The 22682-nt window shown below is 42.1% G+C and overlaps 1 protein-coding gene across 1 annotated transcript in view; it reads left to right on the top strand.

Moving 5' to 3' along the window:
- Positions 1-245: 245 nt before the first annotated feature.
- ESR2 (estrogen receptor 2) overlaps positions 246-22682 on the top strand; it is a 36208-nt gene continuing 13771 nt past the window's right edge. The window contains exons 1-5 of the mRNA XM_075844836.1: positions 246-378; positions 15239-15710; positions 18341-18516; positions 20515-20631; positions 21983-22285. Coding sequence (XP_075700951.1) covers positions 15283-15710; positions 18341-18516; positions 20515-20631; positions 21983-22285 — 1024 coding nt within the window. The 5' untranslated portion in view covers positions 246-378; positions 15239-15282. The remainder of the gene's footprint in view (positions 379-15238; positions 15711-18340; positions 18517-20514; positions 20632-21982; positions 22286-22682) is intronic.

Genomic DNA, 22682 nt, shown 5'->3' with positions numbered 1-22682 from the left:
TTCTGGGCTGACTATTCGGCCAATGTAAAATAATAAATCACGCACCAGACAACACATTTATGTCGTTTTTCCAAAGAATATTCCATAGCTGTGTGTCTCCAAGAAGTGATCCTAGAAGTGCCAACTATTATACCTTCAGTTACTCGAAATGACCACTAGGTGGTGCTGTGGTCACTTGATGTAAATAGCAATAGCCATATGAGTGACCACCCACAAAAGATGCAGCCCTCCGCTGTGGTGGTATACAGGTGATTGTAAAATTCCGCACAGAGTGATGGAAAGGAAAATGTCAAATATTTAAACATTGCATAGCATGTCGTACTCTGAGGACCGCTCGCTCAACTTCAATAGCTACTATTAGATTTTGCAAGGAATAAGGTTGGTATGTTTTTTTTTTTTTTTATTCTGTCCGTGTAGTTGTCCTTATAAAAAGTGTTTAGAAATCTGATATGACTTGATTTTAGATCTATTTCAATGTCGTCGTTTTGCACCTGCTGAAATTTTTTTTACTCGTTCATCAAGCCGTGTTGATTTTAAAAATGTTAAGACATGGAGACATGTAGCAGAGCTGAATGTGTCGTTTGATTTATATATTGTGCTAAACTGCCGATAACAAACACGTCGTGATATTTGGGTGTGTTCCAACAAACTCGGCTCTGCTACATCTGTATGTGGAAGAACTATTCAATATGGTGTTTTTTTTTATTGTTAAGCTGCTAGGCATGGGTTATTCTAGATGAAGTTGGCTAAGAATCAAGAACTAAATATCCGTTGAATAACCTCCGGCTAACCAACCGCCTGTGGCTCTAGAACTTTGAACTTGTCTTACTGATATATATATATATATATATATATATATATATATATATATATATATACACATAGTCATTATATTTCTCACCTAGTCTATCACTGGATTACTGTCTTTTACAAATGTAATTTTAATGTTAAATTATAGGGTATCCAGAGACTGAGTAGTAGCTGTAAGGTTATAAGCTGGAGCATAGCCAGCGAACATGCTGAGACTTGTAGTACTACAGCAGCTAGAATGACCGCAGTGGTCTATGGCAAGCCCAGCTTCTAGGGAAAATAAATCCTTAATGTCTGACTGGCGGCACGTTATGGGGAGAAGTGTCTGACAAATCTACTTCCGCCAGTTGTGTCTGAATCGTATTCCCTTTTTTTCTTGAATATTTGCTCATACATAGAATGATTAGTGTTAATGATCCAGTGTTATGACTATAAAACTTTCCTTATCTCAATATAGACTGAAGATACTGACTGATCAAAGTCTACACGTTGCATGTTTTCTTGTAGGACCTATTATTTTGCCATATAAGAATGTTGTGAAACTACAAGTCTCAGCATAACCGTGACATACTTACTGGTTGATGTAGTTTCACAACAGCCAGAGAGATACATGGAGGTAGAAAATAAACTTTACGATCAGTCGTCAACAACCTATAACCGTCCAGCTCTTGTGAGACTACGATTCTCAGCATAGCCATGACATGTTGGGAGATGTAGTTTAACAACAGCGTTGCTGACCACTGATGCCAAAGTTTATTTTCCACCTCCAACATCTGATGACTACCTGCACCTGAGCATTTAATAGGTCCAATGTATTATTACTGCCTGTGTCCTGCCATTACATCTGACATTCTCCAAAGAACCTTTTATATTTCTTAAAGGAACATGGTTTCAGGATTTCTTCAGTCGTGTTGCATCAGCTCATGTATGATTCTGTATCGCGATCCACAGTTCAGTTATAAGATGTTCATAGGACGTGTTTTATATTATAATAATTATATTACAGTATTGAAATAGCACAAACCTATTATACAGAGCGGTACAAGTAATCACTCTCATCATCCTCACACCCCATATTCTAGGGCAAATTTCATATAATGCCAATTAACATATTGGTCATTTTTCGGATGGGTTTGAGGTAACCCACACCAGCAGAACATGTAAACTCCTGCAGATGTTGAGCTGGTCGGATGTGAACCTCAGTGCTACAATTTTGCCATGAGTCCGTATTGAATAAGGAGGGACGGAAAAGGGAAATGGATACTAGGAACCCATTCCATATCCAAAATAATTGAATTATGGGGTCGGAGCAGAAAACCAATGGCCATATCCAAGAATAAAAACAATCTGGGGATAAATCTTTTAATCTTGGAACGGTCCCTAGAAATGAGACTGTTGGCAATCCGGGCATAGCTGTAATAGTAGCCAGATTTTTGCCGCAGAGGGGGTAATAGAGCAGTGGGTATGTGTGTAGGAAAATAAATCCCTCTCCTTTTCTTTCCTGGAGATGTGCCCACTAGATTACCCCCTGTGCAATAAAAACCCATAATCTAGCAATCTGCCAACTGTCTGCAATTTCTATATTTCTGAGCTGAAACGGTCGTTTAACTCTTTCATGCACCATGAGATTTATGAAAAACCAAACCAGAGATAACTCTTGCGATGAGTTGTGCCATATGACAAACTCCGCTTTTCTATGCTGGGGTGCTTGTATAATTTTTTCAACGCTCGCTCAATTGTAAGGTTCACAGCTTCTGACCTGACTTTGGTGGGGGCAAGTTCCATGTGACCCACACCAATCACTTGAATGAATGTTCTGTGGCACTCCTGAGTGCTGTACCCCTTTTATCTTCAGATCTAGTCTTTTGTTGCATGCAGTCCCATTGACCTAAATGTGAACACTGTCAGAAAAGGAAGCGGCATGGCATTCGGGGGATCACTGTATCTCCTTCTTTGTAGGACTTTGCCCCCCCCCCCCCACTGATGACCTCTTCTGACGTGTCTCAATGACATGTCGGAGGATGTGTAAAGGTGAACTTTCCTATAAGGGATTTTTTTAGATGGGAAATCATATTATTAGTTTAGAGAGGAACTGATTCTCCTTGCGGAGATCCAGCTAGTAGGAAGTCCTTAGGTCAATGCTACATGGGAAATGAGTATGCAAATTAGCTCTCCTAAACCTAGTGTTGGGACTGACCGTAATCCATACATGCTTGGGTTTCTAATTATCTTAAGATCAGTAACTGTGAAAAAGTTTTATCTCTTATAGGTGGATATAGACCTTATATCTAACCTCTTGATTAGAATATTGTATTCTACATAGGATTTCAGAAAACCTTTTATTATCACATTGAAGGATTTCTGGTATACATCCTGGAGATAGCAGCAATATTTGAAGGTGGAGTGACAAGAGAACATTTCTAAATTACTGTATTTCTGAGCACAATGTGACCAAAAACATCTGTTGTTATGACCAGTTATAGTTGCAGCAATGTCCAAATTCTGAACTATCTGCTAGACTAAAGCCAGTATCGAGGTTGTCCGCTGGCTCAGCTGCTAAAGTAACGGGGGACAATATTCTGAAGAGGTTGAAGGTTTCCTGGAGCCGAACAGTTTTTCTACACCTGAAAATGACACAATAATAAAATAAAAGCCAAGGTCGCACTATAACTTGCTTTAGTTTGCGCGTCTTACATAAAGCATATGTGGTGTTATGTGACCTAAACCACTAGACTGATTGTATGGACATTGACATTTTCTGATTATGTGAAATATGGGACACTTAATAGGAAACGTGGGTCCGACTTCATGAAATTAACACAATGTGACAAATAATATGGAAAGGCCAGGAAATTGCGTAGACAGTGATTTTGCCAGTAACGGAAAATGGGAATAAAATGCATTGTAGAGAGTTCCGTCTTGGAGAAAAGTAAATTATGTTTGACTGATGTTTGAAATACTTTGAGGAACGGAGCTGCAGTAAAAGCACGAGCTATGGTGAAGTCTATTCGCAATAGACTTGAACATCTGAGCTTCTTCCTCCCATGTTCCGGTGCTGCCCGATTACTGACATCTTCCGAATGTGAGTTCTAAGCTCTTGTAGAAGTCACGCTTTCAAGCAGAGTTGAGAAAGAAGATTGATTTTTAAGAATTATCTAGATGTAGCAAAGAAGAAAGTTCTCGAATGTTGTAAACCCAAAGTTGCAATCTGACCAGGAGAGAACTCCTCATCTGGTAGATGATCATATTTCTACTTGTAGATAAAGCAGAAGGACCGGTATCGTCTGAAGTATTTGAGCTTCAGGTGGTTGGAGTCTTCTCTTCTGATATAGATGGAGCAGAAGACACCAGTCACATTTCCATCTACATGTGCACTGGAAAGGAGTTCTACAGAATGAGGCTGCCCCAGTTGTCTTATTTCTAGATGTAGGTTAGAGAGAAGCCATTTTTTAAGACATTGGTCACCAGACTTTTGCCACTTCTGGAGAGAAATAGTTTGGAGACCACTGTGCTCAAGGATGTTGTAGCTTTCACATCCCTATGTGGTAGCTCAGAAGTATCCAACCTGTGATTTCCAGAATATCTTTCCATTCAGAGGAGAAGTAAAAATTCTTGAGCTCCATGGTGAACTTGACATTTACATCTCCAGTTAGAAGTAGTCTCCGTCATGTGAACTCCATAAGTCCAATTTTATAGAAGAGAAATCGACATTTTACATAAGCAAAGCTGAAAAGGTTTGATATTATCTGTTGTGTAGTAAAACTATTAACTACGTTGCTGTTATTACTAGATGTAATAATCCACAAGGTGCTCGGCACGTAGTAAATTCCCCGATAATTTAAGTGTTTTGAGGATAGTTGCATCTAAGGAGGCATTTGTTTGAAATATATCCAAGGAGTGCAATGTTCTCCAAATGGCAAGGGAGTTGTAGTTGAGGACTATATTTTCCATCAATTTCCATTTCAGCATTACTATTGAGCTTACAACCTATCACGCCTGATGTTAACATTGTGGTCATCTTCTCATGACCATTGTCTCAATACGGTCATGGTCTGTAGAGCTCTATACCAGATGATCATTTAATATGATCAGAAGATCTAGCCGATCTACGTGTGAGCAAATTGGAAGTACATTGGAGACTAGGGCCAAGTGAATGTGGTCACCAATCCTAAAACAAAAATACTTGTGCTTTGTTGGTTTATAACTTGTCATCTCGAACCTGCATAGTCTGCAGAGCGGCACATGTAATGTATCTATTACCTTGGTCCTTCCTGTCCCCAGTAGGGTTCCAACTTCTAATGTCCCTATCGCAGGCCATAAGTGACATTTTCAGTACGTAATGCCTGTTTTAGATGAGAGGAACTCGGGTTTCTAAATACACAAATGTTCTTGACTTGACTGCAGAGTTCTCTTAATGAAGCAAACATTATTCACATCATTGAGCATCCATATTCAGTTTTCTCCGGCACAAACTTCAGTGGCAATATAAAAAGGTCACACTTGAGTTGGAGACAATATACTTATGTAGGAAGAGTCTATTATTAAGACCTCGTGTATGTTTTAGAGATACGACTGGGCACTATTAAAATCTTTTTTTCATTCTATATCTTCCCAGATTTTATAGCGGGTTTTTCACAGACTGGTACCTGGATTGAAATGAATAAGAACCCTAAGGGTTTACCCACGCACAATGGAATTGCTGCAGAAAATTTCTGCAACAATTCCGTTGAAAAACGCCGTTTCCGCTGCAGCAAAAATGCACAGTTTCTTGCCGTTTTTACGGCAGAAAATGGTGCGTAAATTGCTGCGTTTTTTTCAATGTTGGGAGATGTGACATCTTCTCTGAAAAACGCAGCAATTCTGTCCCCTTTCCGTCGCAAGAATTGACATGCTGTGGTCCGGAAAATATGCACTGCTGGTCAATTTCTGCTAGAAATTTTTACGCAGCGTATGGATGAGATTTGTTAAATCTCATCCACCCTGCTGCTACTGTATTCTGCAGCGTTTTTTTCCGCCCGAAAGTCTGTCTGTAAAAAACGCAGCAATTCTGCAGCGTTCTGACGAGTCCTAAGGCTACATGCGCATGTTGCGTAATTTGATGCGGAAAATCCGCAGCAAAACTGCAGGTGTACGCACGTAATTACGCAGATAAAACCGCACCTGCACCGTGTAGATGAGATTTCTTGAAATCGTATTTACTTTGCTGGTACTGTATTACACTGCATCGACCCTTAGAGAACGCATGTACATTGCTAGCTTCTGAGATGGGCATGTGGGCTATGGGTGTACCTACCGAAGAGTGGACCTTGTTTATTAGTAAGTAAGCACTCAAAGGGCAAGTTCCTACCGAGAAGACTGAGGAAGGAGGCGAGTGCACGGAAGAGTTTCTGTATACTTGTTAACAGGTGGGATGACTGTTGAACAGGCACGACTCCATAACTCCAAAATATCCGAGTATGGTTGAATCCTTTCTGTGGACTCCGTTACAGTAGGAAGAGCAGCTCTGGAGCACAAACTGCTACTTCACATTTATGAGCACCTGTAAATTGCATCCTATAGGGTGAGCTTTTTTTCAATCTTCAATTATGAAGTATTATTTTAAAATATTGATAATACATGGAAGAGAATCTTAACCCATGCAAAAGTTTCTTGCCATGACGGTACTTTATCTCCTGCTGGTGCATGTCCCCTGGTTATGATACAACAAAGAGTAATCAGTGACGTCACTACAGTCCTAGTTCAGTGGGTTGTGTTGGGGAAAGCAACCGCCTGTCCATTCATGTTTTTCCATTATTAAGGACAGACGTGTGTGACGGCCAATGATGTGATGTGATATTTGGGAAGGTTGACAATGACTATGATGCGGATAAGCTAATGGAAGAAACAGCCTCCCTCCTTTCTCCGAAAGCATAGACGAATGTCAGGTTTTGGTCATGCTGCTGTAGAAAGCTTATGGTACCAAATTTACATGAACGGAAGTAGCAGGGCTGAATTTGTCACTAAACTTTCTTTAGAGCATTTAGGATATCTCTTTAAGACAATGTGATGGGGGGAATGCAAACATAGCTCTAAAATGATCTGGGTCGGATATGGACCGATTCCTATACTCGCAGCCAAGATGGCACTGGATACCTGAGGTGTGTTATGATGCAAGCAAGCTCTCACAGTCAAGATGGCACTGGATACCTGAGGTGTGTTATGATGCAAGCAAGCTCTCACAGTCAAGTCCATCAATGTCTTTAGGTATGCTGCATATCACCAGTTGGGCTCCCATGGCTGATACCCAGCTTGAGACCATGGAAAATGCATTGACCACTTCTCAATGAGCCCAGTCAACAACACGTTTCTGGAGAGTGCCTTGCCAACCAGGTCAGATCTAATCCAGTTGATGGTTATCAACGAGTCCTCTCGTAAAGAAGTCGTTGCAAATATTAAAGCTGAGTATCACACATTGTCTACCCAGGTCTCTGCCTCTGAACACGGATGCCGTACACAGCTTAGACAGACTTGAGCATCCCGAATTCAATCCGATATCATTTAACCAAGCAGGTGTATTAAACCTTGACAACCAATATCCGAGGATTAACTTGAAACTTTGTGGCATCCTAGAACGTGCCACTTGCTGAGCCAAAGCCCAATGTGATTAAGATACTCAATGACATGTTGGGTCAGACAGATGACTTTGACCTGGAGATAGACCATCCATAGACTTCTAAAAGGATGCATCTCAAGGACTTTTCCTCTCCCTCCACCGGATGTGTTATGTAGAATACATTTTCATGTTGAGCAGGAAGAAGAAATAAATTCTTCAGTAGGCATGGTGGGTTAATCCAGTTCTCTTCGGAGACTCATAAATCCTTATTCTACTCAACATTTCCCACAACACTCTGATCATGCAAAGGGATTTAAAACCAGCCCTTAAGATCTTGAGCCACCCAAAAATGGTGCCAACCACGTTAATCCTATTGTCCGGAAAAAAAGAGCCTCCTTCCCCCCCCCCCCCCCCCTCAATCTCCTGCTGGCTTAGAAAGCCAACCAGATTAGCCATCTAATTCTTTAGTATCCGCTCTGGAGTGGGTAAAAGGCATATGTGCCAAAGTGACAGTCCATGCGTCTACTATGGGGCCCTTGGCAAAGGGGGGGGGGGGGCTCGGTCCTGGTTGCTCTATCCCTTTTGCTATGGAGTGGTGAGAGCCTGTGCAGGGGAACTGCATTTTTAGCAAAAAAAAAGGGGAATTGACTCAAGGGTCATGGAAAAAACCCACCAGGCCCTTTTGTACTGGGTAGGAAAACCGTGTATCATATTGAGAGGCTTATTTTAATATTTATTATGGGGCCCTCTCTCTTCTACCTACTACTGGGTGTAAATGACACTTCATCCCCCTTTGCATTCTAGGTGGAGCTGGAATCAAGATCAAGATCTGCACAATATTGCCATCATTTTGGCTCACACATAAGTAGTCACTCTGCTTTCTTGGACTCCTAGATGGCAAATCTGCAGAGTTAGTGATGCATCTGTAGCTCCAATACCACGAGCCGTAGCTGTAGTCACCCAATTCTCTCAAAATACATATTTCTAAGAAATAGCGGCACAGAATTGTTAATACATTGATAGAGGAGGAATTTTTGTTTACTGCTCTTGTTTGTTTGGTGTTTTTTGAAGCCCCTTTTTTTTTTTTTAGTCTTGCTTTACAGTCGTTATTTACCATTCTTCGTTTTCCTCCCTACAATATTAAGATTCCATTAATATGAATATGTTATTGCTAAAGGTATGATGGTACAGGCACTTAGTTTAAATGCGTTGTTAGGAGTATAAGAGGCTTGTACCAGAATATATCTGGGTTTTACTGCCATAGAAAACAGTAACGTGTCTATTTATAAAATAATTGACTTTTTTTCTATTGCTACTCGCATTTGTTTTACCATTAGGTTTGCACTAAATTCCATGGCTTGTAGATCTGTAAATACTACTGTTAAAGGGGTATTCCCATCTAAGACATTCTCGGCTGTTTTCGTAACTCTCATAGGAATCAATAGAGAAAGCTGCGCGCATTCGTGGCCGCCTCTCTCTATTGATTCTCCGCCTGGATGTGGCGGCTGGCATCTGCCTCACCAGGCTGGAAAGGGGGATGGGTGACCCCCTTCCTGGAGAAAGGTGCGCAGCTCCCATGAATATGTCATAAATGTCTTAGATGGAAATACCCCTTTAACAGTAGCATTTACAGGCTACGGAGTTAAAAGCTCAAAGCTTTCCCTGCTTGTTCAGTGGCTGTGCAGAGCTTGCATTGCTGATTTGTATTCTGAGAGATAAGATCCTTTATATCAGGCACTGTACAGTAATCTGATGTGTAGTCCCACAGAAAGCAGTGATTCTGACTTCATTGCATTATTGGAGCTTATCTAAGGCTTCGTTCACATCTTCGCTAGGGCTCCGTTCCGACTGAGCTTTCCATCGGTTTCCGTTTCCATCACCATTGATCTCAATGGTGACGGATCCAGTGCCAATGGTTTCTGTTTGTCTCAGTAGTGCTAGGGTTCCGTCGTTTTGATAGAATCCATAGCATATGGTTTCCATTTGTGTCTGTCAGGCCTCCGTTCCGATGGAAAACTCCGAAGCCTTCGTTGTTAGAGATGTGTCTGTCAATGAGCGCTTGACCGGTTCCAAAATCAACCAGAATTGTGAATGCTGCTCTGGGCTGTTTGGTGCACCCCCACTGTGTATATACTCTGGTATCATCTTATTAGAGGTTGCTGAGTGTGTAACAGGAGGTCCAAATACTGCTAAAATATAAGAGAATAAGTGCACCCACGCCTTTCTAGTGGAGTGGTTCCAATACGAATTATCATGTATAAAAATTTTTGAGAACTGCGCTCACAGTTATGAGGAATTATTCAGGACTTGAAACCCACATATGGCTTCAGAGGCAGACATACCATATGTGCACCTTGTGTACTAGTAGGCAAGGGGCTACTGCTACTGTAAAAGAATAATATGGCTCCTTACATGGAACAGAATGTGCTAATGATTTTCATCCATGGCTCACAAGTTCTAGTGCAGTACTTTTAGTTAAGGTCTGCATCAATGTTCCCTCTAAGTCTTGGCAGCTCCTGAGTGGGGCAGTTAGGGAGTCTCCATCAATGGTGGGCGATCTGATGATCAAAAGTAAAACCCCCAGTAAACACTAAATAAGAGAATAAGAAAACTTATTTTAAATTAGTTTTAAATTTTTTAAATACTATAATATTACAAGCCCAGCAGTAAAATAGACATTTATAAACGCCAATTATAGGCATCAATGAAAGAATCCCTCATTACACCACTGCCCCTATAGATAGCGCCACACAGACCGCCTGTAGATAGCGCCGCGCGCACACACCCTGTAGATAGCGACACACACATCCCCCTGTAGACAGCTTCACCTCCCCTGTAGATAGCGACACACAGCCGCCCCTGTAGATAGTGTCACACACATCCCCTTGCAGATAGCACCACATGCAGACCCCCCCTGTAGATAGTGCCACACAGAGCCCCCTGTAGATAGTGCTACACAGCAATTCCCCCCTGTAGATAGTGCTACACAGCAATTCCCCCCCTGTAGATAGTGCTACACAGCAATTCCCCCCCTGTAGATAGTGCTACACAGCAATTCCCCCCCTGTAGATAGTGCTACACAGCAATTTCCCCCTGTAGATAGTGCTACACAGCAATTTCCCCCTGTAGATAGTGCTACACAGCAATTCCCCCTGTAGATAGTGCTACACAGCAATTTTCTCCCCTGTATATAATGCTACACAGCCCCCCTCTTCCCTTGTATATAGCGCTACATAGCCCCCCCTCCCTGTATATAGCGCTACACAGCCCCCTCTCCCTGTATATAGCGCTACACAGCCCCCCTCCTTCCCTTGTATATATTGCGACACCGTTCCTTAAAAAAAATAATAAGATTGTGCTTACCTTGCCCCGTTCCCGCGAGAGACGGGGAGCTACACTGCCTCTCCGGCGGGACGCTTGCGCAGACCGGCGTGAGGATGTGATGTCATCATTCACGCTGGCCTGCGCGACTCCCAGCGCCTTATAGGCTGTAGGCCTAATGTGACCTGCCGCCTATAGTATTCATTTGTATGTGCGTCCTGAGGACGCATATACAAGTGAATGTGGCTGTCGCTAGCACCGGAGCCCCCTTCGGTGCTAGCGACGCCACTCCAGCTGCCTGTGACAGTGCGCGGGCTTTAAAGTTTAGTGAACGGGCGGAACGTGGAAGGTGCGCAGCCGCTCACCTTATAGGGAACACTGGCCCGCATACCTGGTGAAGGTCCGAGCTCAACACCAACGGTAAAGATGTCGTCTTATCAATGTTTTGTATGTATACCTCAGGTGTTAGCTGCGGTGGGAGGCTGGAAGCAAACACATAGGCAGTCTGTCTGTGTCTTCCACTATTAGAAGTCCTTTGGACACTTCGTGGGCTTGGTGGCTGTCATATGGGCTTAGTTACTATTCATCTGAGGTACATTGAAAACCTCAGTAACAGTAATATAGTTACATTTTACCTATACTGTAAAAAACAAACACAGGCTGGGAGGGCAAAAACACTTCATTTTAAGAAGGCCAATTTCCCCAGGATGAGGGCTGCAATTCAGGACATAGACTGGGAAGAACTAGTGTCAAATAATGGTACAAATGATAAATTGGAGATTTTCAAATCTGCTTTGGGTAATTATACTGCAAAATTTATTCCTATAGGTAACAAGAATAAACAACTAAAATTAAACCCCACATGGCTTACACCTTCTGTAAAAAGGGCATTTGGAAAATACAAATCTGAGGGTACAGCTGTAGCCTTTGTAAAATATAAAGAGCTTAATAACATCTGTAATAAAATCAGCAAAAATACAAAATGAAAGGCAGGTGGCCAAGGATAGTAAAACGAATCCCAAAATATTCTTCAAGTATAAAAATGCAAAAAAAGCCAAGGTCTGAACATGTAGGACCCCTAGAAAGTGGTAATGGGGAGTTGGTCACAGGGGATCAAGATAAGGCAGAGTAACTAAATGGGTTCTTTAGCTCTGTATATACAACAGAAGAAAGAGCAGCTGATGTAGCCGGTGCCAGTGCTGTTAATACATAAATTAATAAACTGAATTGGCTGAATGTAGATATGGTCCAAGCTAAGTTAAATAAAATAAATGTACACAAGGCCCCGGGACCAGATGGGTTATACCCTAGAGTTCTTTAAAGAGCTTAGTCCAGTTATTTCTGTCCCCCTCTTCATAATATTCAGAGATTCTCTAGTGACTGGTATAGTACCAAGGGACTGGCGCAGGGCTAATGTGGTGCTTGTTTTCAAAAAGGGCTCTAGGTCTTCGCCGGGTAATTATAGACCAGTAAGCTTAACATCAATCGTGGGAAAAATATTTGAGGGGCTGTTGAGGGACTATATACAGGAGTATGTGACAAAAAATAGTATCATAAGTGACAGCCAGCACGGTTTTACTAAGGACCGAAGCTGTCAAACCAGCCTGATTTGTTTTTATGAAGAGGTGAGCAGAAGTCTAGACAGAGGGGCCGCTGTGGATATAGTGATTTTGGACTTTGCAAATGCATTTAAATTAAGGACTATAGGTTTAGAAAGTAGTTAGTAATTGGATTGAAAATTGGCTCAAGGACCGTATCCAGAGGGTTGTGGTCAATGATTCCTACTCTGAATGGTCCCCAGTTATAAGTGGTGACCCCAGGGTTCAGTGCTGGGGCCACTATTATTCAACTTATTTATTCATGATATAGAGGATGGAATTAATAGCACTATTTCTATTTTCGCAGGTGACACCAAGCTATGTAGTAATGTTCAGTCTATGGAAGATGTTCCTAAATTACAAGCAGATTTGGACACCCTAAACCTCATTTGCCAAGTGGATGCCCAAACATTATAATGTAGATAAATGTAAAGTTATGCATCTGGGTACCGACAACCTGCATGTATCATATGTCCTAGGGGGAGCTACACTGGGGGAGTCACTTGTTGAGAAGAATCTGGTTGAACTTGCAGATCATAAACGAAATAACAGCACAATGTCAATCAGCTGCTTCTAAGGCCAGCAAGATATTGTCGTGTATTAAGAGGCATGAACTCACGGGACAGGGATGTAATATTACCACTTTACAAAGCATTAGTGAGGCCTCATCTAGAATATGCAGTTCAGTTCTGGGCTCCAGTTCATAGAAAGGATGCCCTGGAGTTGGAAAAAATACAAAGAAGAGCAACTAAGCTAATAAGGGGCATGGAGAATCTAAGATATTAAAAGAATGAAACCTATTTAGCCTTGAAAAAACACAACTAAGGGGGGACATGATTAACTTATATAAATATATGAATGGCCCATACAAGAAATATAGAAAAAACCTATTCCATGTAAAACCCCCTCAAAAGACTTGGGGGCACTCCCTCCGTCTGGAGAAAAAATGGTTCAATCTCCAGAGGCGACAAGCCTTCTTCACTGTCAATCTGTGCAATAGCCGGCCGCAGGAGCCGGTCACAGCAGGGAGAGTAGATGGCTTTAAAAGCGGCATAGATAATTTCCTAGAACTAAAAAATATCAGCTCCTATGTGAATGTGTATAATTTTTGTTTCATCCCTTCCCTTTTTCCCATCCCTTGGTTGAGATGGACATATGTCTTTTTTCAACCGTACTGTAATGAAAGGTTAGGGAGACAGACAGGTGAGCCCTAATCTACCCGCCACTCAGTCCCTGCCTACTTGCAACGACCCGTCCTAAGCGACGGGGTACAACTGGGCGACGGTCCCTAAGCTCCGTAAGTGCAAGACAGACAAACAGACAAGGGTACACAGAAGCTAGGGAAACAGGGCAGCTGTCCTCAGAGACATCATGAGCAACAAGAGTAGTGAACGAGCCGAGTCAAACCAGGAGAGAACGAGGTACAAAACGCTGAGCAGGAGAGTGGTCAGAAAGCCAAGGTCAATAACAAGCAGAGGATGAGTAGTACAAGCAGCTGCAGCAAGCCAGGAAACAAGCCTAGAAGATTCACAGGCAAAGGAGGAACAGGAAAGGCAGGTATAAATAGACAGTGGGCAGGAGCTAGCTCCGTCTGGCCAGGCTGTGATAGGCTCTCCCACTCCTAAGCCTGCCACCCTGAGTGGTGGAACATGGAGTCAGTCACACAGACATAGGAGCAGGTGCAGACTGATTGCCCACGGGCGTCGACACAGAAGCTGTGTCTGGCAAATCCTTTACACGTACGAACTATGTAACTGGGGTTACTATTAATGTGAGGTACATGGGGTTACTATTCATGTGAGGCACATGGGGTTACCCTTAATGTGAGGCACATGGGGTTACCCTTAATGTGAGGCACATGGGGTTACCCATAGTGTGAGGCACATGGGGTTACTAAACTGGTAACCATATGTGTCTCACATGAAAAGTAAGTAACCCTATGTGCCTCACAAGTAACCACAAAGTGCCTCACAATCGTGTTACTAATGTAAGATGCATTATGTTAAGATGAGGCGCATTAGGGTTCTTAATGTGAGGCACATGGATATAATTTGAGGCACAAGGGGTTACTAAATTAACAACCCCTTGTACTGCATATTTGGGCTACGTTTACAAGGTATAGTCAGATAGTGGTTGATTTTGCCAGAATTTTGTGTTAATCATGGCAATAAACCATGATTTTTCTGCACGGTGGGAACATAGCCTAGCAACCCTATGTGCCTTACATTAGTAATCCCATGCATTATTTTTTTTTTTTTTTTAAATATTCTTACCTTTTTAGTGCCCCACACAGAAAACAAGGATGGGCACTGACATTGTGGTAGGTGGTTCTTGCCCCACTGCAATAGCGTTCTCGCCATGCCTGACCACCAGTTGAGTCCCTCTGGACTAGTGGATAAGCAGACAGGTGAGGGCTTTTCTAGAGAAATTACTAGTTGAATAGAATCGATAAGGGTCCATATGCTGTTATCTGTGGTCTCACCTGTATGAGTTAAATAGTCACCCGTATCTAATATCTAGATGATTCCTCCATTTGGCTTCTGTCCAGTTGAATGACGGTCATAAATCCACAGGCACAAGGTTGTTTTGGACATAAATCAAGTCTTATTTTTTATTTTTTTAAATAAATAAGTAGTATATTGTATACTAAAATCATAACATAAAGGCAATAAAATAATAGATGTGTGAAACGGGAGACATCTCCTAATGAAGCAGTGCCGATTACTCCAAAACTGTCTGATGCATGGTAGAGGCCCGGTGTTGGGAAGCCTTAGTTTATTCTTGCATGTTTCCAAGGCAGGTGCCTAGTTTGCCTATATGATGATGAGTTTTTCCGCAAAAAGACTGGTGGGAAAATACTCTGGATATTGATGGCATCTAACTAAAGCTTTTATATTATGTTCCTCATTTATTCTAGGAAACTATGTTGTATTGAGTAACACACTCTAACCATCAATCAACATGTCGACATACATGCACAAGGAATTCTCTCAGTTGCAGCCAATGCAGCATATTGGACACTCAAAAGTAGATCTTAAAAGTTCCCCATCTGGTCTACCATCCGCTCTCGAGTACAATGGCAATCAGAACATCATGCCAGTTGACCAGAGTCCCGTGTACATTCCCTCTTCATACATGGATAATCGGCACGACTTCTCCTCACTGGCGTTCTGCAGCCCGTCTGTTATCAACTACAATGTTCCTGGAAATTCTAGCGATTCAGAGGGCTCGGTTATGAGACAGACCATGAGTCCAAGTGTACTATGGACGGCTCCAGAACATATGTCTCCTGTGACTTTACACTGCCAATCGTCAATGCTATATGCAGAGCCACCAAGGAGTCCATGGTTTGAAGCCAAACCAGAAGAACACATACTACCACTTAACAGGTAGGAAAAACGCCATTAGTGCCTATATGTTGGTATCCGAACCTAGAGACGTAGCTAGGTTTTCCTTCACCTGGGGCAAATGTTTAGTTTACTGCTCTAGTATGTATCTAAATACCCAAAGCAAAGTTGTTTAATGGCATCCCGCTTGGCACCCAGCACCTGGGGCTCATGCTCCAGTAACCACCCCTTAGCTACGTCTCTGTCAGAACCAGCCACTTGGTGAAAATTTGTATTACCCATCTCGCACCCCCATTACAGGCTTACGCAGCTACTCTTATCATCAAAAACATCAGGAAACATAGTCCAATCTGCCTGGATTAACACATTTTTTGATTTGTTGCCCATTGATGCCCAGCCCTTTGTTAAAGGAGAACTCCTGTGTATGCTCCTATCATAGATCCCTAATACTGTGTTAGTAACATGGTAGCATATATCTCCTATATTACCCCAGCTTTCTCTATAGTCAACCATAGACTTTATACACTTCATGTCAACGGGTCATCTCGTGCTTTCCTAGTGATATCAATTCTATATGTGTTCCCTAGCATTTTCATGGTTGTCATCGCAACAGCTCTAATAGCTGCGATGTGGCTGAGGGGCTGACTAAGGTGCGGGATCATTGATCCATTTTGTGTGGAAAAAAAATGTGGTGGTGACATTTTTGTTATCTTACTCTACTGGACCCTATGAATTCTACACCACCTAATATGCTTAAACAGCAGAAGATCTGATGAGGGTAATGGATCTGGGAGGCAGTGATTTCATGTCGATGGCTAAGTAAAGAAAGAGGAATGAGTGGTTTGCGACCCACTGAATGCACAGATGACAACCGTATTGGTTCCTTGGGGCCACCAGAGGAAATGATTGTAGGAACATAATTTATACAGAACATATGCATGTCCACTTTAAAGTACGTCACAAATTTTGTTATCCTTGTATACACAGGACATATCGTCAATAAGGTCTAACCGGTTATTTTGGGCATCAACCCATGAGAAATAGACCATAATGGCAAGTAATTGGCTCAAATTGGGGTTGCCCGCCTCTGTTGTATTTGGGGCCAATTATTGATACATCTGGGCAATACAACTTGGAGCCATTTACTTGTCTCTGATATTTTATGATCTTTTGGTGGGCAAGTCCGTCCCTGTATGACAACACTGAACTATCGCTAATTCAAGGCACACAGGCAGCAGGAATACAAGTAGTTTCAGAAAGATGGGGTAACATATAAAAAGAAAATCCTTGACATTATATTCAACACAGATATATATATATATATATATCAGAAACAACGCCATTCCTGTCTATGGGTTGTATCTGGTATTGCAGCTTGACCGCATTCACTGCATAGTGTTGGCATTTGCGTGACTTGACGATTTTATTTTTTTTCTCACTTGTCCAGGCCTGCGGATGCCCCAAAGAATGCTATTTAAAGGAAATCCATCATCAGGAAAATAACTGTCCTGATTTTTAGTTCAGTTGTCCAGAAAAGAAGGGAGGTTGACTCCATGTTATCCGCAAGGAAATCCCTTTGTCACCATACGGTGGAGTTATGAAGAGTTAATGACCATTTTGTGACACTGCGGAAGACAAGATAGGCAGCATTACACCACGGTCATTTTACACCAGCTCGTTGATCGGCGATCGTTTGCTTCTTCCACAAGGAGCAATGCTTGGTTATGTATGAGGATGAGTGATCATTGCTACAGACTTTCGTTCCTATACATTTCCATCATTTCGGCAGCACATCTCCCTGTATACATGGGGAGATGGGCTGCGGACAACGATAATATTTAGTGCTGCATAAAAGATCGGATCAGTCAACAAATAAGCTTTTGCTCGATCATCAACTGATCGTTACCCTGTTTTACACAAGAAAATTATCGAGAACGAGCGTCTATATAAATGCTTGTTTGCCCTGAACATTGGCCGCTGTAAGAGGGCCTTTAGTCTTCCTGGAGACTGGTTATAAAACTAATTTTGTCCCATGTGCCCCTATTTATTGCTGCTGATGTACATCGCACTCCTACAGTGGACCCACTAAATTTTTAAAAAGAAAATACTTTCAATAGTTAGTAAAGATACTAATTTTCACATACTTGGACCACTTTCACACGATCGTATTAAGTCAGCATTTTGCAGCAGTATTTAGAAGCCGAAGCCAAATCCAGGAGTGTGTCCAAAATACAGAATGAGGTGCAATCTGTTTCGTTCCTAGTTTTTGGCTTCCAAACACTGTCTAAAATACTGTCATGTGAAAGAGGCCTTAAATAAAACGAAAAGTGAATGAATAATAGATTCCCATTAAATCAGTGGATACATTGCACTACTTCCAAAGTTTCCAGGCTGACGTTGGCATGAGGGCGCCTTCCTTGGCCACGCCTAAGTTGGCATTATGTCTTCTGAACTTTGGACCACAGAGAACCCTGTTTTGCTGCAAGCGGTGGCCGTGCTGGATGCTGAGAAGTCACTTACCAAACAAGAAAAGGACATTGCAGATACAAAACAAAGGGTTGACTATATTAATAAGGTGAAGCGAGTTTTGGTGGCATTTCTATTATCCTTGACCTTCGATGTCACCTTCTGCAGGAGACCTTGTTGCCCCTCTAACTTTAATTTTCTTGCAGAGAAACCATGAAGAGAAAGTCTGTAGGAGCGGAGTGCACAAACAATGTTGGGAGTAACCCCGGGTCTAAGAGAGACACTCACTTCTGTGCAGTGTGCAGCGACTACGCCTCCGGCTACCACTATGGCGTATGGTCTTGTGAGGGCTGCAAGGCTTTTTTCAAGAGAAGCATTCAAGGTCTGTTTGTTGCTGTTTTGCATTCATGTAAATCGTCGCTGCTGAGGTTGATTTAGGACGTTGCGTGGAGTCAAGCGTTCTGCTATGATTAATGTATTCAGATTATTAGCCAGGCTTAATAACGATTTGTGCTAGGTGAACGTCTCCCGTTCTTTGCAAGTGTTATGTGAAAAATGGTCAAAAGCCAGATTCTTCCATTGATGTTGTATTTCAGTATACCAGCCACCGTGTTCGTTTGGCTTGTTGTTTAGAAGGTTCACCTCATATCTGGAGTTTAGACCATTTTATTTATAATTTAGTTCATTTCAGTTGATCAAATAATTTGCTGTAACAAACAGAAATCTTCATAATGGATTATAATGAGTTATAAGAAGGCTATGAAAAATTGATAGTGGAAATGAGCCCAGAGGTAAGCCACAATAGGCAGCTGTCTGTGGTGCAATGAAACTTGGGGAACGGGAGATTTTAGATACTACAGTTCATTCCCATCATGGACATATTGTATATTCTACTAGCTGGTCTATAACACATAGGATATTTCATATAGTCTTTACTATATGATATGCTTAGCATATTCTGGTGACCACTATATATTCAGAATTTCTGGTGGTCAGTTGTCCGAATGTTTTATGGAAGGCTCCTGTGCAACAGCCTAACTTCTGTAACTACACCGTACAGACCTCTGTTCTCTGGCAACTATAAAGTACAAAACCTTAGGATCTCAGATCCCCTCTTACTTTGCAAAACCAATACTAAAAGTAGTTGCCTAAAATGTATAATATTTTTTTGGCCTTTTCTCCTCTGAATTCTCTCTGATTTTTGGGATGGGCTTGTGTTCATACACAGCAGCTTATCATAAAAAGCAGAGCTGCAGCCTAAATCATTAAAATTAAGATAAAGTAGCGGCCTGAGCTGCTGTAGAGAGCGTTTCATCGCCTGATGGAAGACGGAGGTTATCTAAAATCCATCCTCTAAGCTGCAGGCGCTGATTTTTAGCTGTGTACTGTGCGGCACACAGCGACAAATTATCATTGGCAGTTATGTAGCGGACTTTTGCATTGGGATCCAGGGACTACTGTGTATAATGAATAAGTTCTAATTATAAATATTTACATTGCTAATAAAAATGTAATATATGATTTGATATGTGGCTGATTATTTGCCTTGTATCTGAAGTATATGGAAGTCTTGCATTAGAAGAAAAGCATCTTGCACTTTAAAAGCTCTGGCAATGAAACCCTTTGAAAGGGCAGATGCGATGACATCATCTGTAGTTCATGTTTCTGGCTGTAGCATTTAGAAATACCTGTGGATTTCTCTAAACTTCCAAGAGCCGTAATTAGCAACATCATGGCCTGATTTTCGACTTTAGACTGGAACATCTGAAATCGTACACAGATAATTCTTCTGCGCATTCAGACATTGTGTGCTAGCAGCAACCTAAGGATAAATCTGCAGCTCAGGACATGTAGAAAGATGCAGTCCAGATGTCAGGTGCTGAATTATAAGCTCCTGGTGATCCTACAAATAAATGATCAAAGCTAACGGAGAGAGAGGAGGACATAGACAGCAGCGGGCCTTTATGTTAGAACTGTATGTGGGCACCATGATCTCCAACAGATAAAATGGTGCGCACCATGTGCCTCCTGCCTGTCCAGCTAATTCCTCACTAGTGTGACCATATTTGTCAGCCATGGGAATCATTAGTGCAATCTACTTGTCTTCGGGGTCCCTCTGCAGCTGTCCATGTGGTTTGTCTGCCCATAATTTATCTGGGTTCACAATATATCTCAACGCAGACCCCAGATAAAACCTACCTGAGCCGCAGATAAACCGATGACAACCCGTTCTTTACAGATGATCGTCAGTGATCCATTTCAATTTCAAAACAAGGGGGAATGACTACAAAAACCTTGACCTTTTTGCTTTGTGACTTTGTGCTTTCACGTATTCTGATACTGGTGATAAGTTTTACACTTTTTTTTCTTTTCCTTGTAGGACACAATGATTACATCTGCCCCGCTACAAACCAGTGCACGATAGACAAAAACAGGCGCAAGAGCTGCCAAGCATGTCGCCTGCGCAAGTGCTTTGAAGTAGGGATGATGAAATGTGGTGAGGCTTTTCTTGTGAATTTATGATCTCTCTTATATTTCCCACAAGAACATATTTTAGTACAGAACTAAAATGGGAAAATATTTATTGCACCTATTTTATGCATCTTTCCCCAAGTGGCTCTTACCCTAGATAATACAAAACCTGAGGGCATAAGTCCAATAGAGGCAGCCCTTGCAAGGGCTATAGAGCCCTTGGAGAGTGGGTACCCATTCCTGATTGGTCTTATACCATTACTATGGGGTTGGGAGAACCATTTGAAGGACTTCCCTCTCCCGAGGAACTGCACTGTTAGCAAGCAATAAAGTGGGGAATTGGCCCAAGGGTCTGGGAAAGAGGGTGAGAAGGAAATAAACACCAGGCCCCAGTGACCTGGGTGGCAAAACCTAACACCAATATAGGGGGGGCCCAGTTTGAACTTTGCTATGGGGCCCTCCACTGGCATGCCTTTGTGTACACCGCTGGCAAAACCTACAGTTAACGGATAAACACATGCCCAGATGAGCATTTCTTGCTACCTGACATGCTTAAAAGGGCCGAATTACCATTCTACACAAGTGTACACTAATGTAACCTGAGAGTTTGCTGCGAAATTGATATCCAATTTACAATATCCATGCTTTTAACAGGGTTATGTGGGGACCGAAAATTATTAACCGCGTACTCACTTCAGTATGTGACTACACTCGATAATATACATTCCGGTACACAGTCGCACTGATTATGATATTTTAATAGATTTTTACAGCGCTGCCTGGGGGACCGGTATTCTAGTGGCACAGTCTAACTTCATGACGACATGACTTGTGTGACCGGCCCCGCTGTACGCCATGTAATCGCTATGGCAATAGCACAGTGCTTACATAGCATAAAGCGGGGTCGGTCACATGACGACAAGTCGTGTCATCATGAAGTTAGACTGTGTTACTAGACTTCCGGTCCCCCCGGCAACGCTGTAAAATCTATTAAAATATTATAATCCGTGCGACTGTGTACCGGAATGTATATTATCGAGTGTAGTCACATACTGAAGTGAGTACGCTGTTAATAATTTTCGGTTCCCACATAACCCCTTTAACTTTTTTCCAATTCTAAAAGTATTCTGTCTCTGCAGGTTCCGAGCCCTACAGCTTGTCAAAGCCCAATAAAAAAATAATTCAATAAACTCTCTGAGACTGCGTATAGGACTACCTGAACTTACAGTTCCACATATTTTTGAGGGTTGACACGTGGGGTACTTTTGGCCTACCCTTCTCCTGCAGCTCATCTTGGCCGAATGACGAGTTTCACAACAAATGTTTTTATACCATTTAAAAAAATAAATAAATGTGTGTTTCAATTTTCTTACCAGGAACCAGACGTGAGCGGTGTGGGTACCGTATCATACGTCATCGGCGTCACTCTGAGGAACAGATGCATTGCTTTGGAAAAAACAAAAAAGTTATTGAAACTATAGGCCTTGTAAAAGAAGTTCTTCCCTGTTCCATGGGGCCAGAACAGTTTGTTTTATCTCTTATTGAAGCTGAACCGCCAAATGTTCTAGTAATGAACCGTCCCTGTAAGCCCTTCACTGAGGCTTCTATGATGATGTCACTAACTAAACTCGCTGACAAGGAACTGGTTCACATGATCGCTTGGGCTAAGAAAATTCCAGGTATGTACTAAAGTCTCGTATTAGACTAGAATGCTTTGGTCTAAATTAACGTGGACTTGTCATTGACAAATAGCGCAGGCAACCATTAAAGGGATAACACCATTTGGTTTCTAAGCAATATGTGCCCTACACACCTACGCATAGCTTGTGGGACGTATGGTTTGCATAGTCCTCAGTACAGAACGTTGCCATTGTTTGATAAAATTGGAGCTCCTGTGCAGAGGTTGGGCTATAGAATGCTTGGACCTACCCAGGGTTGGAATAGCCCACTGGAGTGCTAGAGGATCCTTCGATGGGCCCAGGCTCTACCGACCCCATTGCTATAGATCCTAGGATCTATTTCTTCTGAGATGATTCGCAAATAACCTATTAGATCTTGTTGACGTCCTGTGTGTAC

The sequence above is a fragment of the Rhinoderma darwinii genome, chromosome 12 (genome assembly GCF_050947455.1).
Source record: "Rhinoderma darwinii isolate aRhiDar2 chromosome 12, aRhiDar2.hap1, whole genome shotgun sequence".
Taxonomy (NCBI): domain Eukaryota; kingdom Metazoa; phylum Chordata; class Amphibia; order Anura; family Rhinodermatidae; genus Rhinoderma; species Rhinoderma darwinii.
Note: the sequence above shows the minus strand (reverse complement) of the source record. Positions and strands in the feature narration are given on the sequence as shown.